General features: G+C 62.1%; 1 protein-coding gene across 1 annotated transcript in view; it reads left to right on the plus strand.

Moving 5' to 3' along the window:
- The window catches only part of BOP1 (BOP1 ribosomal biogenesis factor), a 98,880-nt gene extending 90,358 nt beyond the window's left edge, over positions 1-8,522 (plus strand). Inside the window, exons 8-16 of the mRNA XM_050939346.1 lie at positions 635-796; positions 1,078-1,158; positions 2,563-2,632; positions 3,826-3,958; positions 5,117-5,297; positions 6,228-6,516; positions 6,991-7,075; positions 7,677-7,784; positions 8,163-8,522. Coding sequence (XP_050795303.1) covers positions 635-796; positions 1,078-1,158; positions 2,563-2,632; positions 3,826-3,958; positions 5,117-5,297; positions 6,228-6,516; positions 6,991-7,075; positions 7,677-7,784; positions 8,163-8,316 — 1,263 coding nt within the window. The 3' untranslated portion in view covers positions 8,317-8,522. The remainder of the gene's footprint in view (positions 1-634; positions 797-1,077; positions 1,159-2,562; positions 2,633-3,825; positions 3,959-5,116; positions 5,298-6,227; positions 6,517-6,990; positions 7,076-7,676; positions 7,785-8,162) is intronic.
- The last annotated feature ends 7,841 nt before the right edge of the window (positions 8,523-16,363 follow it).

Genomic DNA, 16,363 nt, shown 5'->3' on the forward strand with positions numbered 1-16,363 from the left:
AGGTTTGGCATGGATGAAATTCAATATAGATGAGTGCAAAGGCACAGCTACCCAGTGGGGAGGGTTCGGGGTGACACTGAGCATGACGCAGCAGTGGGGTGCAGCTGTGAAAAGGGCTAACGTCCTTCTGGGGTGCACACGCGGGAGGTCACTATCCCGCTTTGTGCAGCACTAGGCTGGGGATCAGCTGTTCTCCAGGGCCGCTGAGAGTAGGACAGGAGGTAATGGGCTGAACCTGCAGCAGGAGAGGGTTAGGTTAGAGATTAGGAACCGGCTGGGGAGTTAAGCTCTGGAACACGAGGCCTGGGGGGGCTGTGGGGTCCCCGTCACTGGCTGGACAAACCCCTACCAGGGCTGGTCTAGGGTTCCTCAGCCCTGCCCCACCACGGGGGGCTGGCGTCCATGGCCCGTCGAGGTCCCTTCCAGCCCCACGTTTCTGTGATTCTGTGGTTAGTGTGGGGAGCAGTTCTCTGGGCCGGGATCCTTGGCGCTGCCCCAGGCTCAGACATTCCCTCTGCCCTGGCAGCTGGGCTCTGGGCACCTGGGGCCCCCCCGGGGAGGGGATGGAAAGCGGGTCCCCTGTCCCCGGAGAGGTGTCTGGTTTGGGCGCCGGCTGCTGACCTCTGCCCTGCAGAAGCTGGCCTGGGAGCAGCAGGAGGCCGCGGAGCGGAAGCTGAACTTCCTGCCCCAGCAGTACCGGTGCCTGCGTGCGGTGCCAGCCTACGCTCGCTTCATCCACGAGCGCTTCGAGCGCTGCCTCGACCTCTACCTGTGCCCGCGCCAGAGGAAGATGAGGGTGAGTGTGGGGGGGTGACTTGGGCACCCTAGGCCACTGGCCCAGCAGAGCCAAGGGTGGGAAATCCACCTCGCGCCACACACACAGACAGCTCACCGAGCTCTGCAGTGCTGCCCCTTACAGAGAGCTGTCGCCCTGGGGCCATGTGGGTGCCCAGCTGATGGGAGTGGGATGCAGCAGGCCAGCAACAGTGTCCCCGGGCCAGTAACCTGCTGCCCGGCACACCCCGGTGGGGCAATCCTGTGCCCCCTGTGCACTACACAGGCTTGGTTCTCTTGCAGGTGAACGTGGACCCGGAAGACCTGATTCCCAAGCTGCCGAAGCCGCGGGACCTGCAGCCGTTCCCCACCACGCAGGCCCTGGTAATGCTGTGTGGTGTGTTCAGGGCTGCGTGAGCAAGGGGAAGGGGGCATGCGGAGGAGAACAGACACCAGGGTGGGGCTGGGAGTGAAGGAGGCTGACGGGTCTTAGTTAAGCTGGAAAGAAAAGCTCGGAAGGGGGCCGTGAGATCTGTTGGGAGCCTCCATCCCCATCCCAAAGCCCAGGGCTTAAGGGGGCACATAGAGACCAGGGCACCTGTGGAACTCCCTGCTGCAGGACGCAATCTAGACACCCCATCACTAGGTATATAGGGGAGAATAACCTTGACTCCTGACATTAGGAATGGGACACATAGTAAGACAGCAAATATTGTATTGCCCCATCTCAATCTCTGGTGCGCCCACACCATGAATACTGCGTGCAGGTCGGTTGCCCCGCCATAAAAGAGAGAGATTAGAATAGGTGAAAGTAGAGATTAGGGGCATGGAACAGCTTCCATATGAGAAGAGATTATAAAACTGGGATTTTTCAGCTTGGGGGGGGATAGGATAGAGGTCTATAAAATCATAGCTGTTGTGGAGAAATTGAAGAATGAAGTGTTATTTACTCCTTCACGTAACACAAGAGCCAGGGGTCACCCAATACATTTAACAGGCAGCAGGTTTAACACAAACCTAAGGCAGTATTTCGTCACCCAACGCACCGTCAACCTGTGGAACTCGCTGCCAGGGGACGTTGTGAGGCCAAAAGTATAACCGTTCCAAAAAGGAAAGTTCCTGGAGGATTGGTCCCTCAATGGCTATTAGCCGGGATTGGCAGGGACACAACCCCCTGCTCCGGGTGTCCCTAAACCTGACAGCCAGAAGCTTGGACCAGGCGTCACTTGATAAGTGCTCTGGTCTGTCCATTCCCCCTGGTGCTCTGGCACCAGCCCCAGCCAGAAGACGGGACCTGAGGCTAGCTGGACTGTTGGTAGGGCCCGGTCTGATGTTCCTATGGACCCGCGCCTGCCCTGAGGTTGGGTGTGGCCTGGGGCATCGTCCTCTGAGCAAGAGAAGGGATGTGCTGCGCCCAGGACAGATGCTGTGGGTGGCCAGCAGCAGTCACAGCTCTCAAACCCCACCGTGGGCCTGTCTGTCGCTCTCCAGCCTCCCCCACCGCGCTGCCACGGCCCGGGCTCATCTCTGCCCCGGGGCAGGAGGCTGGAGCAGCCTGAGCTGAGCTGAGGCCGGACACTGGAGCAGCCTGAGTGGAGCTGCTAGCCCTGGTGTCAGCGTCCTGGTGCCCCCGCAGCTGCCCAAGCCCATTAGCCGAGGGAGAAGGGCACCTGGAGGCCCCAGGCGCCATGCCAGGGCTCATTCCCTTGTGTGCAGGGGGGTCCCGGGCAAGCTGAATGCCAGCAAGTGGCTCTGGCAGCTGCTCACCTGTCTCATTGTCTCCACCAGGTCTACTGCGGGCACACCGGCCTCGTGCGCTGCCTCAGCATCTCCCCCAGCGGGCAGTGGCTGGTGTCAGGTAAGCTCTCTGTGCCCGGGGAGGGCACCCGGCCGGCCCAGAGCCACACAGACCCCTCAGTGCTGGGACAGGGCGAAGGGCGGCACCCAGCAGCCTGCGCTCCTCCGCCTGTGCCTGTCACGGCTCTGCGTGTCCCCGAGGAGCAGCCGCCTCCCTGCCCCCTGGGCTCTCCCGCGGCACTGCTGCGGGTAGGGGCTGGCTGGAAGGAGAGGCCTGGGGGGCCACATGAGCCACAGTGGGGATTCAATCCCAGGCCCAGCCTGTGCTGCCCCCGGCCGCTCCGGCTGGCCCAGTGACTCGCGTCTGGAGTGCAGAGTTCCCCTGGGCACGAGGCGGGTGCCAGCAATAGGACTGCCGCCCCATCCCAGTGCACGCTCATGGCAATCCCTGGTCCCCATAAACCACTCTGGGGGGGTTTCCAGCTGCTTCCGGCACCTCCCCAGGCAGTGGGGAGTGGGCTGGCACGCAGGGCATTGGGAGCAGAGGGCAGGCTCTGCGGCTCCAGGCTGGCAGCTCCCGCCAGGTGGCCCATGCACCATCAGGAGTTCCACAACCGCTGGATTCCTGGCCACGGGCTGGGAAAGTTGCTGAGATCAGGCGTTAAAAATAACCCCATGAGCCTGGGGCGGGGCCTGTCCCTCTCCCTTCACACCCAGCCCTGGCCCTGTCTCTCTGCATAGGCCCAGGAGCAAAACAGCCCGCACCAGCCAGGACAGCAGCTGCTCCGGGGCGCTCGCCCCTCACGGCGCCGCAGAGGGGGTGTTCAGCGGGGCGCTCGCCCCTCACGGCCTGGCCGGCTCCGGGCCCCAGCGCGGCGCCGCAGGGGGGCGGCTCGGCGGGGCGCTCGCCCCTCACGGCCTGGCCGGCTCCGGGTCCCAGCACAGCGCCGCAGGGGGGCGGCTCAGCAGGGCTCTCGTCCCGGGTCCATGCTGATCCACTCCCCCTTCTGGGAGCCGGGGGTGCTGAGCTGCTCCTCAAGCGGCTGGAAGAGGCCTTGCCCAGGGTGGTGCCAAGGACTTGATGGGAGCTCGCCGTGTTCTGGCCCCGGCCCAGCCCGGTTGGTCCTAGCTGCCCCTGCGGGCAGAGACGGGTGGACTGACGCCCCGCTGAGCCTTCCCCCACCGCCTGCCTGGGCATGGGACGGGGCCTGGCCCCTGCCTCTTCGGGGACCCACCCGCTGGCCTGTCCCGCAGGCTCCGATGACGGCACGGTGCGGTTCTGGGAGGTGAGCAGCGCCCGCTGCATGAAAACCCTCCCGGTGGAGGGCGTGGTGAAGAGCGTCGCCTGGAATCCCAACCCCGCCGTCTGCCTGGTGGCCGTGGCTGTGTGAGTGACCCCCCGTCCCATCTCGTCGCTGTGTGACCCCCCCCACCATATGTCCTCTGTGTGACACCCCCCAGCCCTGTGACCCCCCATCCCATCTCGTCGCTGTGACACCCCCCCACACACCGTATCTCCTCTGTGTGATACCCCCCAGCCCTGTGACCGCCATCCCATCTCATCGCTGTGACCCCCCCCACCGCATCTCCTCTGTGTGAGACCCCCAGCCCCGTCCCAGCCCTGTGACGCCCCCCGTCCCATCTCATTGCTGTGTGACCCCCCCAGCCCTGTAACCCCCCCATCTCATCTCATCTCATCAGTGTGACCCCCCCACAGCATCTCTGTGTGAGCCCCCCAGCCCCTCCCATCTCGACACTGTGTGATGCCCCCCCACACCATATCTCCTCTGTGTGAGACTCCCAGCCCCGTCCCAGCCCTGTGACGCCCCCCATCCCATCTCGTTGCTGTGTGACCCCCCCCAGCCCTGTGACCCCCCCATCTCATCTCATCTCATCATTGTGTGACCCCCCCACAGCATCTCTGTGTGAGCCCCCCAGCCCCTCCCATCTCGTCACTGTGTGACCCCCCCACACCATATGTCCTCTGTGTGAGACTCCCAGCCCTGTGATCCCCATCCCATCTCGTCGCTGTGTGACCCCCCACACACCGCATCTCCTCTGTGTGAGACCCCCCCAGCCCTGTGACCCCCATCCCATCTCATCGCTGTGTGACCCTCCCCACCGCATCTCCTCCTTGTGAGACCCCCAGCCCTGTGATCCCCATCCCATCTCGTCGCTGTGTGACCCCCCACACACCGCATCTCCTCTGTGTGAGACCCCCCAGCCCTGTGATCCCCATCCCATCTCATCGCTGTGTGACCCTCCCCACCGCATCTCCTCCTTGTGAGACCCCCAGCCCATCTCATCGCTGTGTGCGCCCCTCAGGCATCGCTTGCCATCTGCCTGGCCGGGGCTGCCCTGGGTCCCAGGGTGCAGCTGGATTTCAGAGCTTTTGGGGGCAGAGGTCGGAGACTGGCCAGGCCCCCAGGGCCCAGCACCCGGTTCCCCTTCCCACAGGCCGTGGCTGGGGCTGTCCCGGGAGCACACAGGGCGAGGAGGCAGGCTGGGCCCTGTCCCTGGTTCTGACCTGCAGCGCCCCCTGCAGGGAGCAGTCCGTCCTGCTGGTGAACCCTGGCCTCGGGGACAAGCTGTTGTACGGGGCCACGGACCAACTGATCGAGGCCTACAAGCCACCGGAGGAGGAGCGGCTGCAGCCCGTCACCTGGGCTGTGGCGTCCGGCGCGGAGCACAGCAGGGGCGTCCGTCTGATCATCCGGCACGGGAAGGTACGGAGGGTCCTGGGGGCCTGGAACGGGGTGGGAACTCTTCCCAGCACCTCTTGGGGGGTGTTGTCCCCCACCTGCTGGGCCCCCTTCACCTAGCCTGGCTTGCTTGGGTTCTGCCAGCGGCCACTTTCCCCGGGGGTCCAAGCGCCTGGGCCCAGAGCATCTCAGGGTCTGACCCACGTTCCCCAGGTGTCCGAGTGCCCCTACCCAGAGCCCCCCAGGGCCTGAGCCATATTTCCCGGGAGTCCGAGGGCCCGGAGCGCCCTAGGACCTGACCCATGTTCCCTGGGGTCCGAGCGCCTGGGCTCAGAGCATCCAAGGGCCTGACCCACGTTCCCCCGGGGGGTTCTGAGCGCCCCTGCCTGGAGCACCCCAGGGCCTGAGCTGTGTTCTCCAGGGGTCCGAGTGGCCCCTGCCCGCAGCTCCCCAGGGCTTCAGCTGCATTCCCCGAGGGGTCTGAGCGGCCGGGCCTGGAGCACCCCAGGGTCTGACCCACGTTTCCCTGTGGGGCTGAGCGCCCGGGCCCAGAGCACCCGAGGACCTGACCCATGACCCCCCCGGGGGGGTCCAAGTGGCCCTTGCCCGGAGCACCCCAGGGCCTGACCCACATCCCCCCGGGGGGCTGAGAGCCCGGGCCTTGAGCACCTGAAGGCCTGACCCACGTTCCCCCGGGTGGGTCTGAGCGGATGGGCCTCGAGCACCCTAGGGCCTGACCCATGTTCCCCAGGGGTCTGAGTGCCCCTGCCTGGAGCACTCCAGGGCCTGAGCCATGTTCCCCCGGAGGGGTCTGAGCGCCTGGGCCCGGAGCACCCCAGGGCCTGAGCCACACAAAGACCCCTGCCCACCCTGACACGCCCCGTCGCCCAGCCCAGTGGCGCGGCTCCCCGTGGCCCCAGGCAGCAGCTGACGTCTGGCCGTGCCGCTCTGCAGCCCGTGAAGCAGGTGACCTGGCACCCCCGAGGCGACTACCTGGCCAGCGTCCTGGCTGACGACAGCCACACGCAGGTGCTGATCCACCAGGCCAGCAAGCGCTGGAGCCAGAGCCCCTTCCGCCGGAGCAAGGGGCAGGTGCAGTGCGTCCTCTTCCACCCGCTGCGGCCTTTCTTCTTCGTGGCCACGCAGCGCTACGTCCGCCTCTACAACCTGCTCAAGCAGGAGCTCGCCAAGAAGCTGATGACCAATTGCAAGTGGGTGTCCAGCATGGCCATCCACCCCGCAGGTATGTGGGGCCCGGCAGCCGGTCTGGGCGCGGCCCCTGCCTTCCCTGGGCTAGGGGTGGGTGTCCCGAGGGCCTGGCCCGGCCCCAGCAAGAGATGGGGCCCGTCCACCAGGCTGAGACAAGCTCCTTTGCCCAGCCGCAGTCAGGCTGTGTAGGGCAGTTAAGGGGGGGCAGCTCCTATAGGACGGGGAGTGGCAGGAGGATCGTGTTCCCTCAGCCACGGGGCCACAGTCAGTTGTGGGGGACACATTGCCATGTGGGGGGGGGAGCCTGGTGTCAGAGGGGTGCAGTGCTGTTCTGGGGGGCCCTGGTATCGGGCAGGGGGCAAAATGTTGTGGTGGGGTTCCCAGTGTCAGGGGGAGACACTGCTGCAGAGGAACATTGTCAGGGGGCCTAGGGGGCTGGTGTGTGCAACACCCCTGCAGGGGCCGTGGCTGCTGGCAGCACCCTGCTCACTCCCCTTCCCTCTGGCAGGAGACAACCTGATCTGTGGGAGCTATGACAGCAAACTGGCCTGGTTCGACCTGGACCTGTCCACCAAGCCCTACCGGGTGCTGAGGTGAGCGTGCTCCCCATCTCCGCCCACTTGCCCCACAGCTCCCCCCTCTCCGCTCGCTCACTTGCCCCACAGCTCCCCCCTCTCCGCCTGCCCTGCAGCTCCGCCTCTGCACCCTCCTGCCTGCCCCTCGGCTCCCTTTCTCTACCCGCCCACAGCTCCCCCTGCCTGCCTGTATTCCCCGCAGCTCTCCCTGTCCACCCCCCTGCCCATATTCCCTGCAGCTCCCCCTGTCCGCCCGCCCGCCCCACAGCTCCTCCTCTCCTGGGGGTCTCCCCAGAGCACTGTAGGGACGCGCTGTCTCTCCCTGCCCCAGGACACTGCCCCGATCATGCTGGCTTCCTGGTGCCGTGTCCCGCCGCTCGCTGCCCAGCCCGGCGCCGGATTCTCTCGGCTGGATCAGCTGCTCCCTGCCCCCTTTGGGGAGCCCCACGGCAGTTCTCCCCCCCGGCTGCCCCAGCCTGCCGAGCGGGGTTGTCAGACACCGTCTCGCCCTCAGCGGCTGTTTGCGGCAGGGGCCTGGCCCAGACTGCTGAGGGCGGGGCTGGCCAGGCAGCCCCAGCGGGTCCTGGCACTGACGGGTGTCTCGCCTGGTCTCTTACAGGCACCACAAGAAGGCACTGCGGAGCGTGGCCTTCCACAAGCACTACCCGCTCTTCGCCTCGGGCTCTGACGACGGGAGCGTCATCGTCTGCCACGGCATGGTCTACAAGTACGCGTGGGCCCCGGCTGGGCGGGGGGCTTGGCGCCAGAGTGCAGAATGGCCCTGCCACGTGCTCACAGGCCCCGACTGGGCAGCTGGATGTGGGGGCAGGATTGGCGCCAGGACGTGGAATGGCCCTGCTGCCTGCTCGCGGGCCGTGGGGTGACAGGGGCCAGCCCCCAGCACCGAAGGGGGAGGACAGGCACGGGGGCAGCCTCTCTGCAGACGGGACACGGACCCTGGGCATCTCTGGGCCCTTGGTGGGTGCAGCCCCCTGTCCCCACTGGAGCACCCCACGTCCCTGGGGAGGGTGTGGGGTAGGCAGCCACATGGCCCTAGCGCATTGTGGGGTGACAACCCCCCCTTATCTGCTCCCCTTTGTCGCAGTGACCTGCTGCAGAACCCGCTGATTGTGCCCGTGAAGGTGCTGAAGGGCCATGCGCCGACCCGGGACCTGGGCGTGCTGGACGTCCTCTTCCATCCCACCCAGCCCTGGCTCTTCTCCTCGGGCGCTGACGCCACCATCCGCCTCTTCGCGTAACCCCGGCATGGCTGCCGGCCCTGCATGCCACCGCAGCGACGCCAGGCCAGCCTGGGGACCGCGGGTGCCACCATGGGCCACAGAGCTTCTGGCTTCTTTTCACCTGGGCAGGGCCGGAGCCGGAGCCAGGTGCCTGCCTGGGAGCCGTGCACTGGGCTCCTCCCCAGGACACATGGGCTCTCTCATTAAATGCCTCTGGACACAAACGGGCTGCAGCACTGTCCTGTGTGGGCTGGGCAAGGGCCCCCCTCCCCCAGGGGCCAGCTCCAGACACAAGGGCCCTGTCGTGCTGCTCCACAGCTGGGGGGAGCTGGGCAGTGGTCATCTGCGTTCCGCTGCCCTGGCCCCCTGGGGCTGGCAGAACCCCCCTCCCCAGAGCTTTTTGCAAGGTGCCTTCACTGCCCTGGGGGGGCAGGAGCTTTTAAAAGCCCCAGAGCTGTGACCTACGTGGCAAAGGTGCCTGCGGCCCAAGGCATCTCACTCCTGCCCTTGTAACCCAGCCCTGGGCTCCCCAGCAGCCCTGCTCCCATCCTACATTGCTCTGCTTGGCCAATGCCAGCCCCCGGCCCTGGGCTCCCCTCCCTGGCGGGTCCCATCCTCCCCCACCCTGCTCTGCCAGGACCCCTGATGGGCCAGCCCGGGCTCCCTGCACACACAGGCTTGGACCATAAGGGCAGAGCTAGTACCCCCCACAGCGGGGGCAGGATCCCTGCTCTGCGCCCCCTGCCCGCACTCAGCAATGGGCCATAGGCGCTGCTGGGCCAGGGCCCGGTTTGCCCTTCAGCCGACGGGGGGAGACCCAGTGACCACGCCGGAGCCTGGGCTGATGGACAGCAGGTTTGCTGGGCAGTCCAGTGCCCCCCTCAGATCTGGGGAGCCCCCCCTGCTGGAGCCAGGCTTGTTCCCCCACCACCTCTGGGGCCTGTGCAGTGAGGTCAGAGCCCTCTCACCCCCTTGCAGTTACAAAAACTACAGGGGCCATGTGGGAGTGGGGGGGGGGGGGGCTGTGCTAGCGTGCCAAAGCCCCTCCCCCACCCTGCGTAGCTGCCAGGAGCTCAGCCCAGCAGGTGAGGGGTGTTGTCCCCAGGAAACACTTCCTGCTGCCCCAGCAGCTCCCCGCTCCCAGCCCCCTGTCCGGGGGGGGGGGGGGTGTTTGGTACCTGAGCCCCCTCTCCGCCCAGCGCTGGGAGCAGTTCTTGCCTCAGGCCAGGACAGTCTCTTGCCACTGGCTCCGGCTCCCAGGGCAGATGGTCACTGACAATGGCTGAGAGGGCCCTGGTTTCTGCCTCTCTGGCCAGGAGATTTCCCCACCCCCCCAGGCACAAACCCGCTTCAGGTACTTCCATCTGCCCCACCAGTTTTTCCAGCCAAGCCTGGAGCCCAGGGGGCAGGACTGCTCCCCCAGCCCATGCTGCAGGGTGGCCTCTGCCCCCATAGCTGGGCACTGCTAGGAGCCGGAGAGGGGCAGGGAGTAGGGCCTGCTTCTCCAGGCTGCTGCCTGCCCCAGGGAAGCGCCAGGAAATGTCGCTCAGATCTGCCTCCCCTCACCCTGGCCAGGTGCAGCCCAGCGCTGTTGAGCGCCAGACCAGGGACCAGCAGCCCCAGCTTGCAGGGGAGATCACCATGCTCAACCCCTCACCCAGCATGGTGGGCACAGCCTGCCAGCAGGGACCAACGCAGCCACCTGCCCTTTTCCTGAATGAGAGAGAAACTGGAGGGGTCCCAGCTCTGTGGCCTAAGGCAAGTCATGAGACTAAGAAGCTTAGACTCAACCTTGTCCTGTGGCAATGAGTTCCACAGTCTAATTACCCCCAAGTGTTTCCTCAGAGTGGGTTAAGTCCTCCCTTTCATCAGAAGTACCTGGTGTGTGTGAAGAGACAGCGTAAGCGCTTGGAGCGGCTGTGACAAAGTGGGGCTGTTCTTAATGGTTCCTCTGAATCATGTGTAGGTGTCACAGAGTGTGGGGGAGTCAGTGCCCTGCCCCCCCTCCTTCCTGCAATTTACCCTGACTCTCAGCCAGCTAGTAAAGCAGAAGATTTAGACAACAGGAACACAGTCCAAGACAGATCTTGCTGGTACAGACAACAGGACTCCCCCTTAGTTCAGTTCATCTGGGGGACCCGGGGAGGCCACAGCCCCAGGTCAGGGCGCCCCTCTCCCAGCCAGCTTCAAACAAACCCTCCAGCCGTCTCAACACCCACCATCCTGAGTTATCACTGAGCTGCAACAGACCTCAGGAGGTCATCTCACCCCCATCCCCTGCACTCACAGCAGGACTATTATCTAGCCCATCCCTGACAGGCGTTTGTCCATCCATGGCAGGGCCTGCACCCTCAGCAAGTTTGCAGCTGACATTCAACGGGGGAGAGGTAGATACGCTGGAGGGTAGGGATAGGATACAGAGGGACCTAGACAAATTAGAGGACTGGGCCAAAAGAAACCTGATGAGGTTCAACAAGGACAAGTGCAGAGTCCTGCACTTAAAGACGGTTACTCACCTTTGTAACTGTTGTTCTTCGAGATATGTTGCTCACATACATTCCAGGTAGGTTTGCGCGCCCTGCGTGCACGTTCGCCGGAAGGTTGGCTGGGCGCCCCCTGGCCTGGCACCGCTATGGCGCCGGATATATACCCCTGCCAACCCGACCGCTCCTCAGTTCCTTCTTGCCGGCTTCTCCGACAGAGGGGAAGGAGGGGGGGTTTGGAATGGATATGAGCAACACATCTCGAAGAACAGTTACAAAGGTGAGTAACCGTCTTTTCTTCTTCGAGTGCTTGCTCATATCCATTCCAGTTAGGTGATTCCCAAGCCTTACCTAGGCGGTGGGGTCAGAATGAGATGTTGCAGAATGTAAAAACTGCTGAGCCAAAGGCTGTATCATCTCTAGACTGTTGAACGAGAGCATACTGCAAAGCAAAGGTGTGGACCGAGGACCAGGTAGCTGCGTGACATATTTCCTGGATAGGTACATGAGCCAGGAAGACAGCAGATGAAGCCTGAAGCCTGAGTCCTGGTAGAATGTGCGGTGAGATGGCCCGAGGGAACAAGAGTCAAGTCATAACAAGTGCAGCTGCACGCCGTCACCCAAGAGGAGATCCTCTGGGAGGAGACAGGTAGGCCCTTCATTCGGTCTGCCACGGCAACGAAGAGTTGGGGCGTTTTACAAAAGGGTTTTGTCCACTTGATATAAAATGCGAGCGCCCTACGGATGTCCAGGGAGTGCAACTGTTGCTCCCGTGGTGATGAGTGTGGCTTCAGGAAGAAGATCGGAAGGAAGATGTCCTGGTTGACATGAAAGGCCAATACCACCTTAGGCAGGAACGCTGGGTGTGGCTGCAACTGCACCTTGTCCTTGTGAAACACAGTATACAGTGGGTCCACTGTGAGAGCCCGAAGCTCGGAGACTCGCTTGGCTGATGTAAGGGCTACGAGGAAAGCTGTCTTCCAGGACAGGTATAGCAGCGAGCAGGTTGCTAACGGCTCAAATGGGGCAGACATGAGTCTGGTTAGAACCAGGTTGAGGTCCCAGGTAGGGGCAGGGGAGCGTACTTGGCGGTATAGGCGCTCCAAGCCCTTGAGGAACCTAGAAACCATAGGGTGCGAGAACACGGAGCGGCCACTCTCCCCTGGGTGGAAGGTAGAAATGGCCACCAAGTGTACCCTCAGTGATGCTACCGCTAGGCCCTGCTGTTTGAGAGACCAGAGGTAGTCCAAGATGGTGGGGATCGAGGCCTCAATGGGAGTAACATTCTGTGATATGCACCAGCAGGAGAAACGCTTCCACTTGGCCAGATACGTAGACCAAGTGGAAGGTTTCCTGCTACCCAGGAGTATTTGTTGTACTGAGGCAGAGCAGCGTAACTCTGACTGGCTCAACCACGCAGGAGCCACGCTGTGAGGTGAAGGGACTGCAGGTCAGAGTGGTGAAGTCAGCCGTGGTCCTGAGTTACGAGGTCTGGGTGGAGTGGCAGGGTAATTGGGCTGGCTATCGACAGGTCGAGCAGCATGGTGTACCAGTGCTGCCTGGGCCACGCTGGAGCGATCATGATCAAGCGAGCTCCGTCCCTGCGGAGCTTTAGCAGGACCCTGTGAACCAGCGGGAACGGTGGAAAGGCGTAAAGCAGTTGGCTCGTCCACGGCATCAGGAAAGCATCCAAGATCGAACCCAGGGAGAGACCTTGGAAGGAGCAGACCATCTGGCATTTCCTATTCTTGCGGGAAGCAAAGAGGTCTATGTGGGGAAATCCCCACTTCTGGAAAACAGAACGAATAATGTCCAGATGAATCGACCACTCGTGAGACAGGAAGGATCTGCTGAGTCGATCCACCAGAGTGTTCCGAACCCCTGGGAGAAAGGACGCTACCAGGTCTATCGAGTGGGCTATACAAAAGTCCCAGAGTTGGATGGCTTCCTGACAAAAGGAAGAGGATCGTGTCCCTCCCTGCTTGTTTATGTAATACATGGCCGATGTGCTGTCTGTAAACACTGAGACAACGGCCTTGCAAATGCTATTGAAACACCTGGCATGCAAGGCGGACTGCTCTCGACTCTCGGACATTGATATGCAACGCCAGCTCCTGAGATGATCAAAGGCCTTGAGTGCAAAGATGTCTGAGGTGAGCACCCCAGCTGAGAGATGATGCGTCCGTCGTCAGGGACATAGAAGGCTGGGGCGGATGGAACAGCACCCCTGCACACGCCAGGGAGGGTGTCAGCCACCAGTCGAGGGAGCCTAAGATGCTCGGGGGAATGGTGACTATCATGTCTATGGCATCTCTGCCCGGGTGGTATACCGAGTTGAGCCAAGATTGGAGGGGACGGAGGTGTAAACTGGCGTGTTTGGTCATGAACGTGCAGGCAGCCATGTGACCCAGGAGACTGAGACAAGTGTGAGCCGAAGTTCTGTAGGCCTCGGTAATTGTTACCATCGCCTGAAACCGAGGCTGTGGTAAGCAGGCTCTGGCGAGATTGGAGTCCAGGATGGCACCAATGAAGTCTATCTTCTGTGTGGGAACCAGAGTGGATTTCTCTGTATTGATCATCAGGCCTAGACGTATGAATAGGTCCTTGACAATGCCCACATGATGGGTGACTTGTGTCTCGGAGGTCCCTCAGACAAGCCAATCGTCCAGATACAGAAAAATGTGTATCCGACTGTGGCAGAGGGAGGCAGTGACTACAGCCATGCACTTTGTGAATATTCTTGGGGCTGTAGAGAGGCCAAATGGTAGGACCGTAAACTGGAAATGCTGACGGTTGGCTACAAACCGGAGGTACCCCGTGTGTGGAGAATAAATGGCGATGTGAAAATACGCGTCCTTCATGTCGAGGGCGGCATACCAGTCTCTGGGATCCAAGGATGGGATGACGGTCCCCAGGGATACCATGCGGAACTTCAACTTTATCATGAACTTGAGTTCTCGCAGGTCTAGGATAGGTCGAAGGGAGGTCTCAAATTTGGGGATTAGGAAATAGCAGGAGTAGAACCCCTTGCCCCTTTCGTCCTTTGGTACCTCCTCTATAGCTCCCATGGCAAGGAGCGTCCGCACCTCTTGAAAGAGGAATTGCTCGTGAGAGGGGTCCCCGAAGAGGGACGAGGATGGGGGGGCGAAATAAACTGGAGGTGGTACCCAACTTGCACTGTGCGTAGGATCCAATGATCTGAAGTTAGCTGGGACCACGCAGGGAGGAAAAAAGGAGAGGTGGTTGGAAAAAGGAGGGAAAGGATCCTGGAAAGTAACTGGTACGCCGTCCTCAGGCGCACCTTCAAAAGTTTGGCTTTGGCCCCATAGGTGGTTTGGTGAGACCCTGATTTTGGCCCCCTTGGGGTCCTGACTGTCATCTACGACAGGCTCTACCACGCCTTCTGCCAAAGTCCTGCCTCTGTCTAGGTGGAGGGTAAGGGTGGTGAGGCTGAGGGCAGAAAGGCCGGCGCAGAGTCACTGGCGTGTGCATGCCGAGAGCACGCATGATGACCCTGTTGTCCTTCAGGCTTTGCAGCCTAGGGTCAGTCTTTTCAGAAAACGCCTCTACCGTCAAAGGTCAGGTCCTGTATCGTATGTTGCAGTTCCGGCGGGAGTCCTGAGATTTGAAGCCATGAAATGCGTCTCATGGCAACTCCGGATGCCAGAGTCCTGGCTGCAGAGTCAGCTGCATCCAACAAGGCCTGGAGGGAAGTTCTCACCACTTTTTTCCCTTCCTCCAAGAGGGCTGCAAACTCCTGACGGGAGCCTTGAGGGACTAACTCTGTAAACTTGCCCACTGCCACCCAGGTGTTGTAGTTGTAGCGGCTAAGCAGGGCTTGTTGGTTTGCCACCCGGAGTTGGAGGGCCCCTGCAGAGTATACTTTATGGCCCAGTAACTCCATGCGCCTAGCCTCCTTTGATTTTGGAGCCGGAGCTTGCTGGCCATGGCGTTCCCTCTCATTGACAGACTGTATGACGAGGGAGCAGGGAGGAGGATGGACGTACAGGTACTCGTACCCCTTGGAGGGCACCATGTACTTGCGCTCAACTCCCCTGGCAGCGGGTAGAATGGAGCTGGAGACAGCCAGATGGTATCAGCATTGGCCTGGATCGTCCAGATAAATGGTAAGGCCACTCTTGTGGGGGCGTCAGCCAACAAAATATCCACCACCGGGTCCTCTATCTCCAGGACCTCCTCTACCTGGAGATTCATATTGAGTGCCACACATCTCAGGAGGTCCTGATGGGCCCTCAGGTCAATTGGAGGAGGGCCCGTGGAGGATGTCCCCGCCACTGCCTCATCGGGAGAGGAGGAAGAGGAAAGACCAGGGACAAGTGGGTCCTGGGTGCCTCGTGCTCTTGGACGCCCTCTGGCTCCCATGGGATCTGGGAGTCTGGTGGCTGAACAGGCGCTTCCTCCATACCAGTAGGAGGGGGGCGGCTGATAGTCGCCTCCGGCACCCGGTGCTCCGATGAGGCAGAGCGAAATGGGACTGGAGGTACACCTTGGGCCTGATGATACGCCCAAGGCGTCCAAAATGACCACTGATGGGGGCCTTGATCTTGGGCCTGGGTCTCCTGGAAGATTCTGGCAGGCACATCGGAGTCACGGTCCTGTGCATAGGAACTGCCTGCATGAGACGACACCGATGCATGTCGGGATGGCCGAGGGGCTGAAAAACCCTGGGAAGAGTCTCCCTCTGATTGATCTTGCTCTGTGTGGCACCAGGGAACGGTACCGGGAGCCATACCGGTGCCGGGAACGAGATCGGGACCTACGACCGGAGTGGTACCTGGAGGTTGACTGGGATCTCGAAGCTCGGCGTCTGGAGAGGCTGCGAGTCACAGTGCCTGGGGCGGTGCCGGGAGCTGGATCAGTGGCGAGAGTACTGGGCCGGCAAACGGGACGCTGATCGGTGCCGCGAGTGTGACTGGTACCAAGAAGGGGATCAGTGCCGGGACCGAGAATGCTGGCAGGATGGTGATCGTGAGCGGTGCTGCTCTGTGGTGCAGAGAAGGTGGTTTCATCAAGGCAGGCTTGCTCACAGATTGTATGACCCGCACCGGTGGTGCCGGATTGAGGCAGCGCAGACTCTGTCATTGCGATCAGTTCCCTCGCTGTGGAAAATGTCTCCAGTGTGGAGGGAATCGTAAGCTCAACCATGGCTCTCGGCGAGGAGCTTTGAGGCACTGGACTCGACGGCCCTTGCGGGACCGGAATGGACAGTGCCAATGATGTCAGTGCCGCGGCAAGTGTAGGTGCCGGGCGGTCCGATCTAGCCGGGTGCTTTGGCTGCGGTGCAGATGGCACGGAAACAGCGGACATCTTATGCCTCTTCACCCTCGGGGAGAGGGAATGGAGCCGAGAGGACACCAGTGCCGGAGAGGGTCGGTGCCGAGAGGCCTTAGCGGCACTGGTGCGATCCGGTGCCGAAGAATCACTTCTTCCAGCGGGTTGACCAGCGCTTGGTGCTGAACGTGGAGGAGTAAGAGCTGCCTCCATCAGGAGCTGTTTGAGACGAAAGTCCCGCTCCTTTTTCATCCTCGGCTTGAAGGCCTTGCAGATCCGGCACTTGCCGA

The sequence above is a fragment of the Gopherus flavomarginatus genome, chromosome 2, assembly GCF_025201925.1.
Source record: "Gopherus flavomarginatus isolate rGopFla2 chromosome 2, rGopFla2.mat.asm, whole genome shotgun sequence".
In the NCBI taxonomy this organism is placed as follows: Eukaryota; Metazoa; Chordata; order Testudines; family Testudinidae; genus Gopherus; species Gopherus flavomarginatus.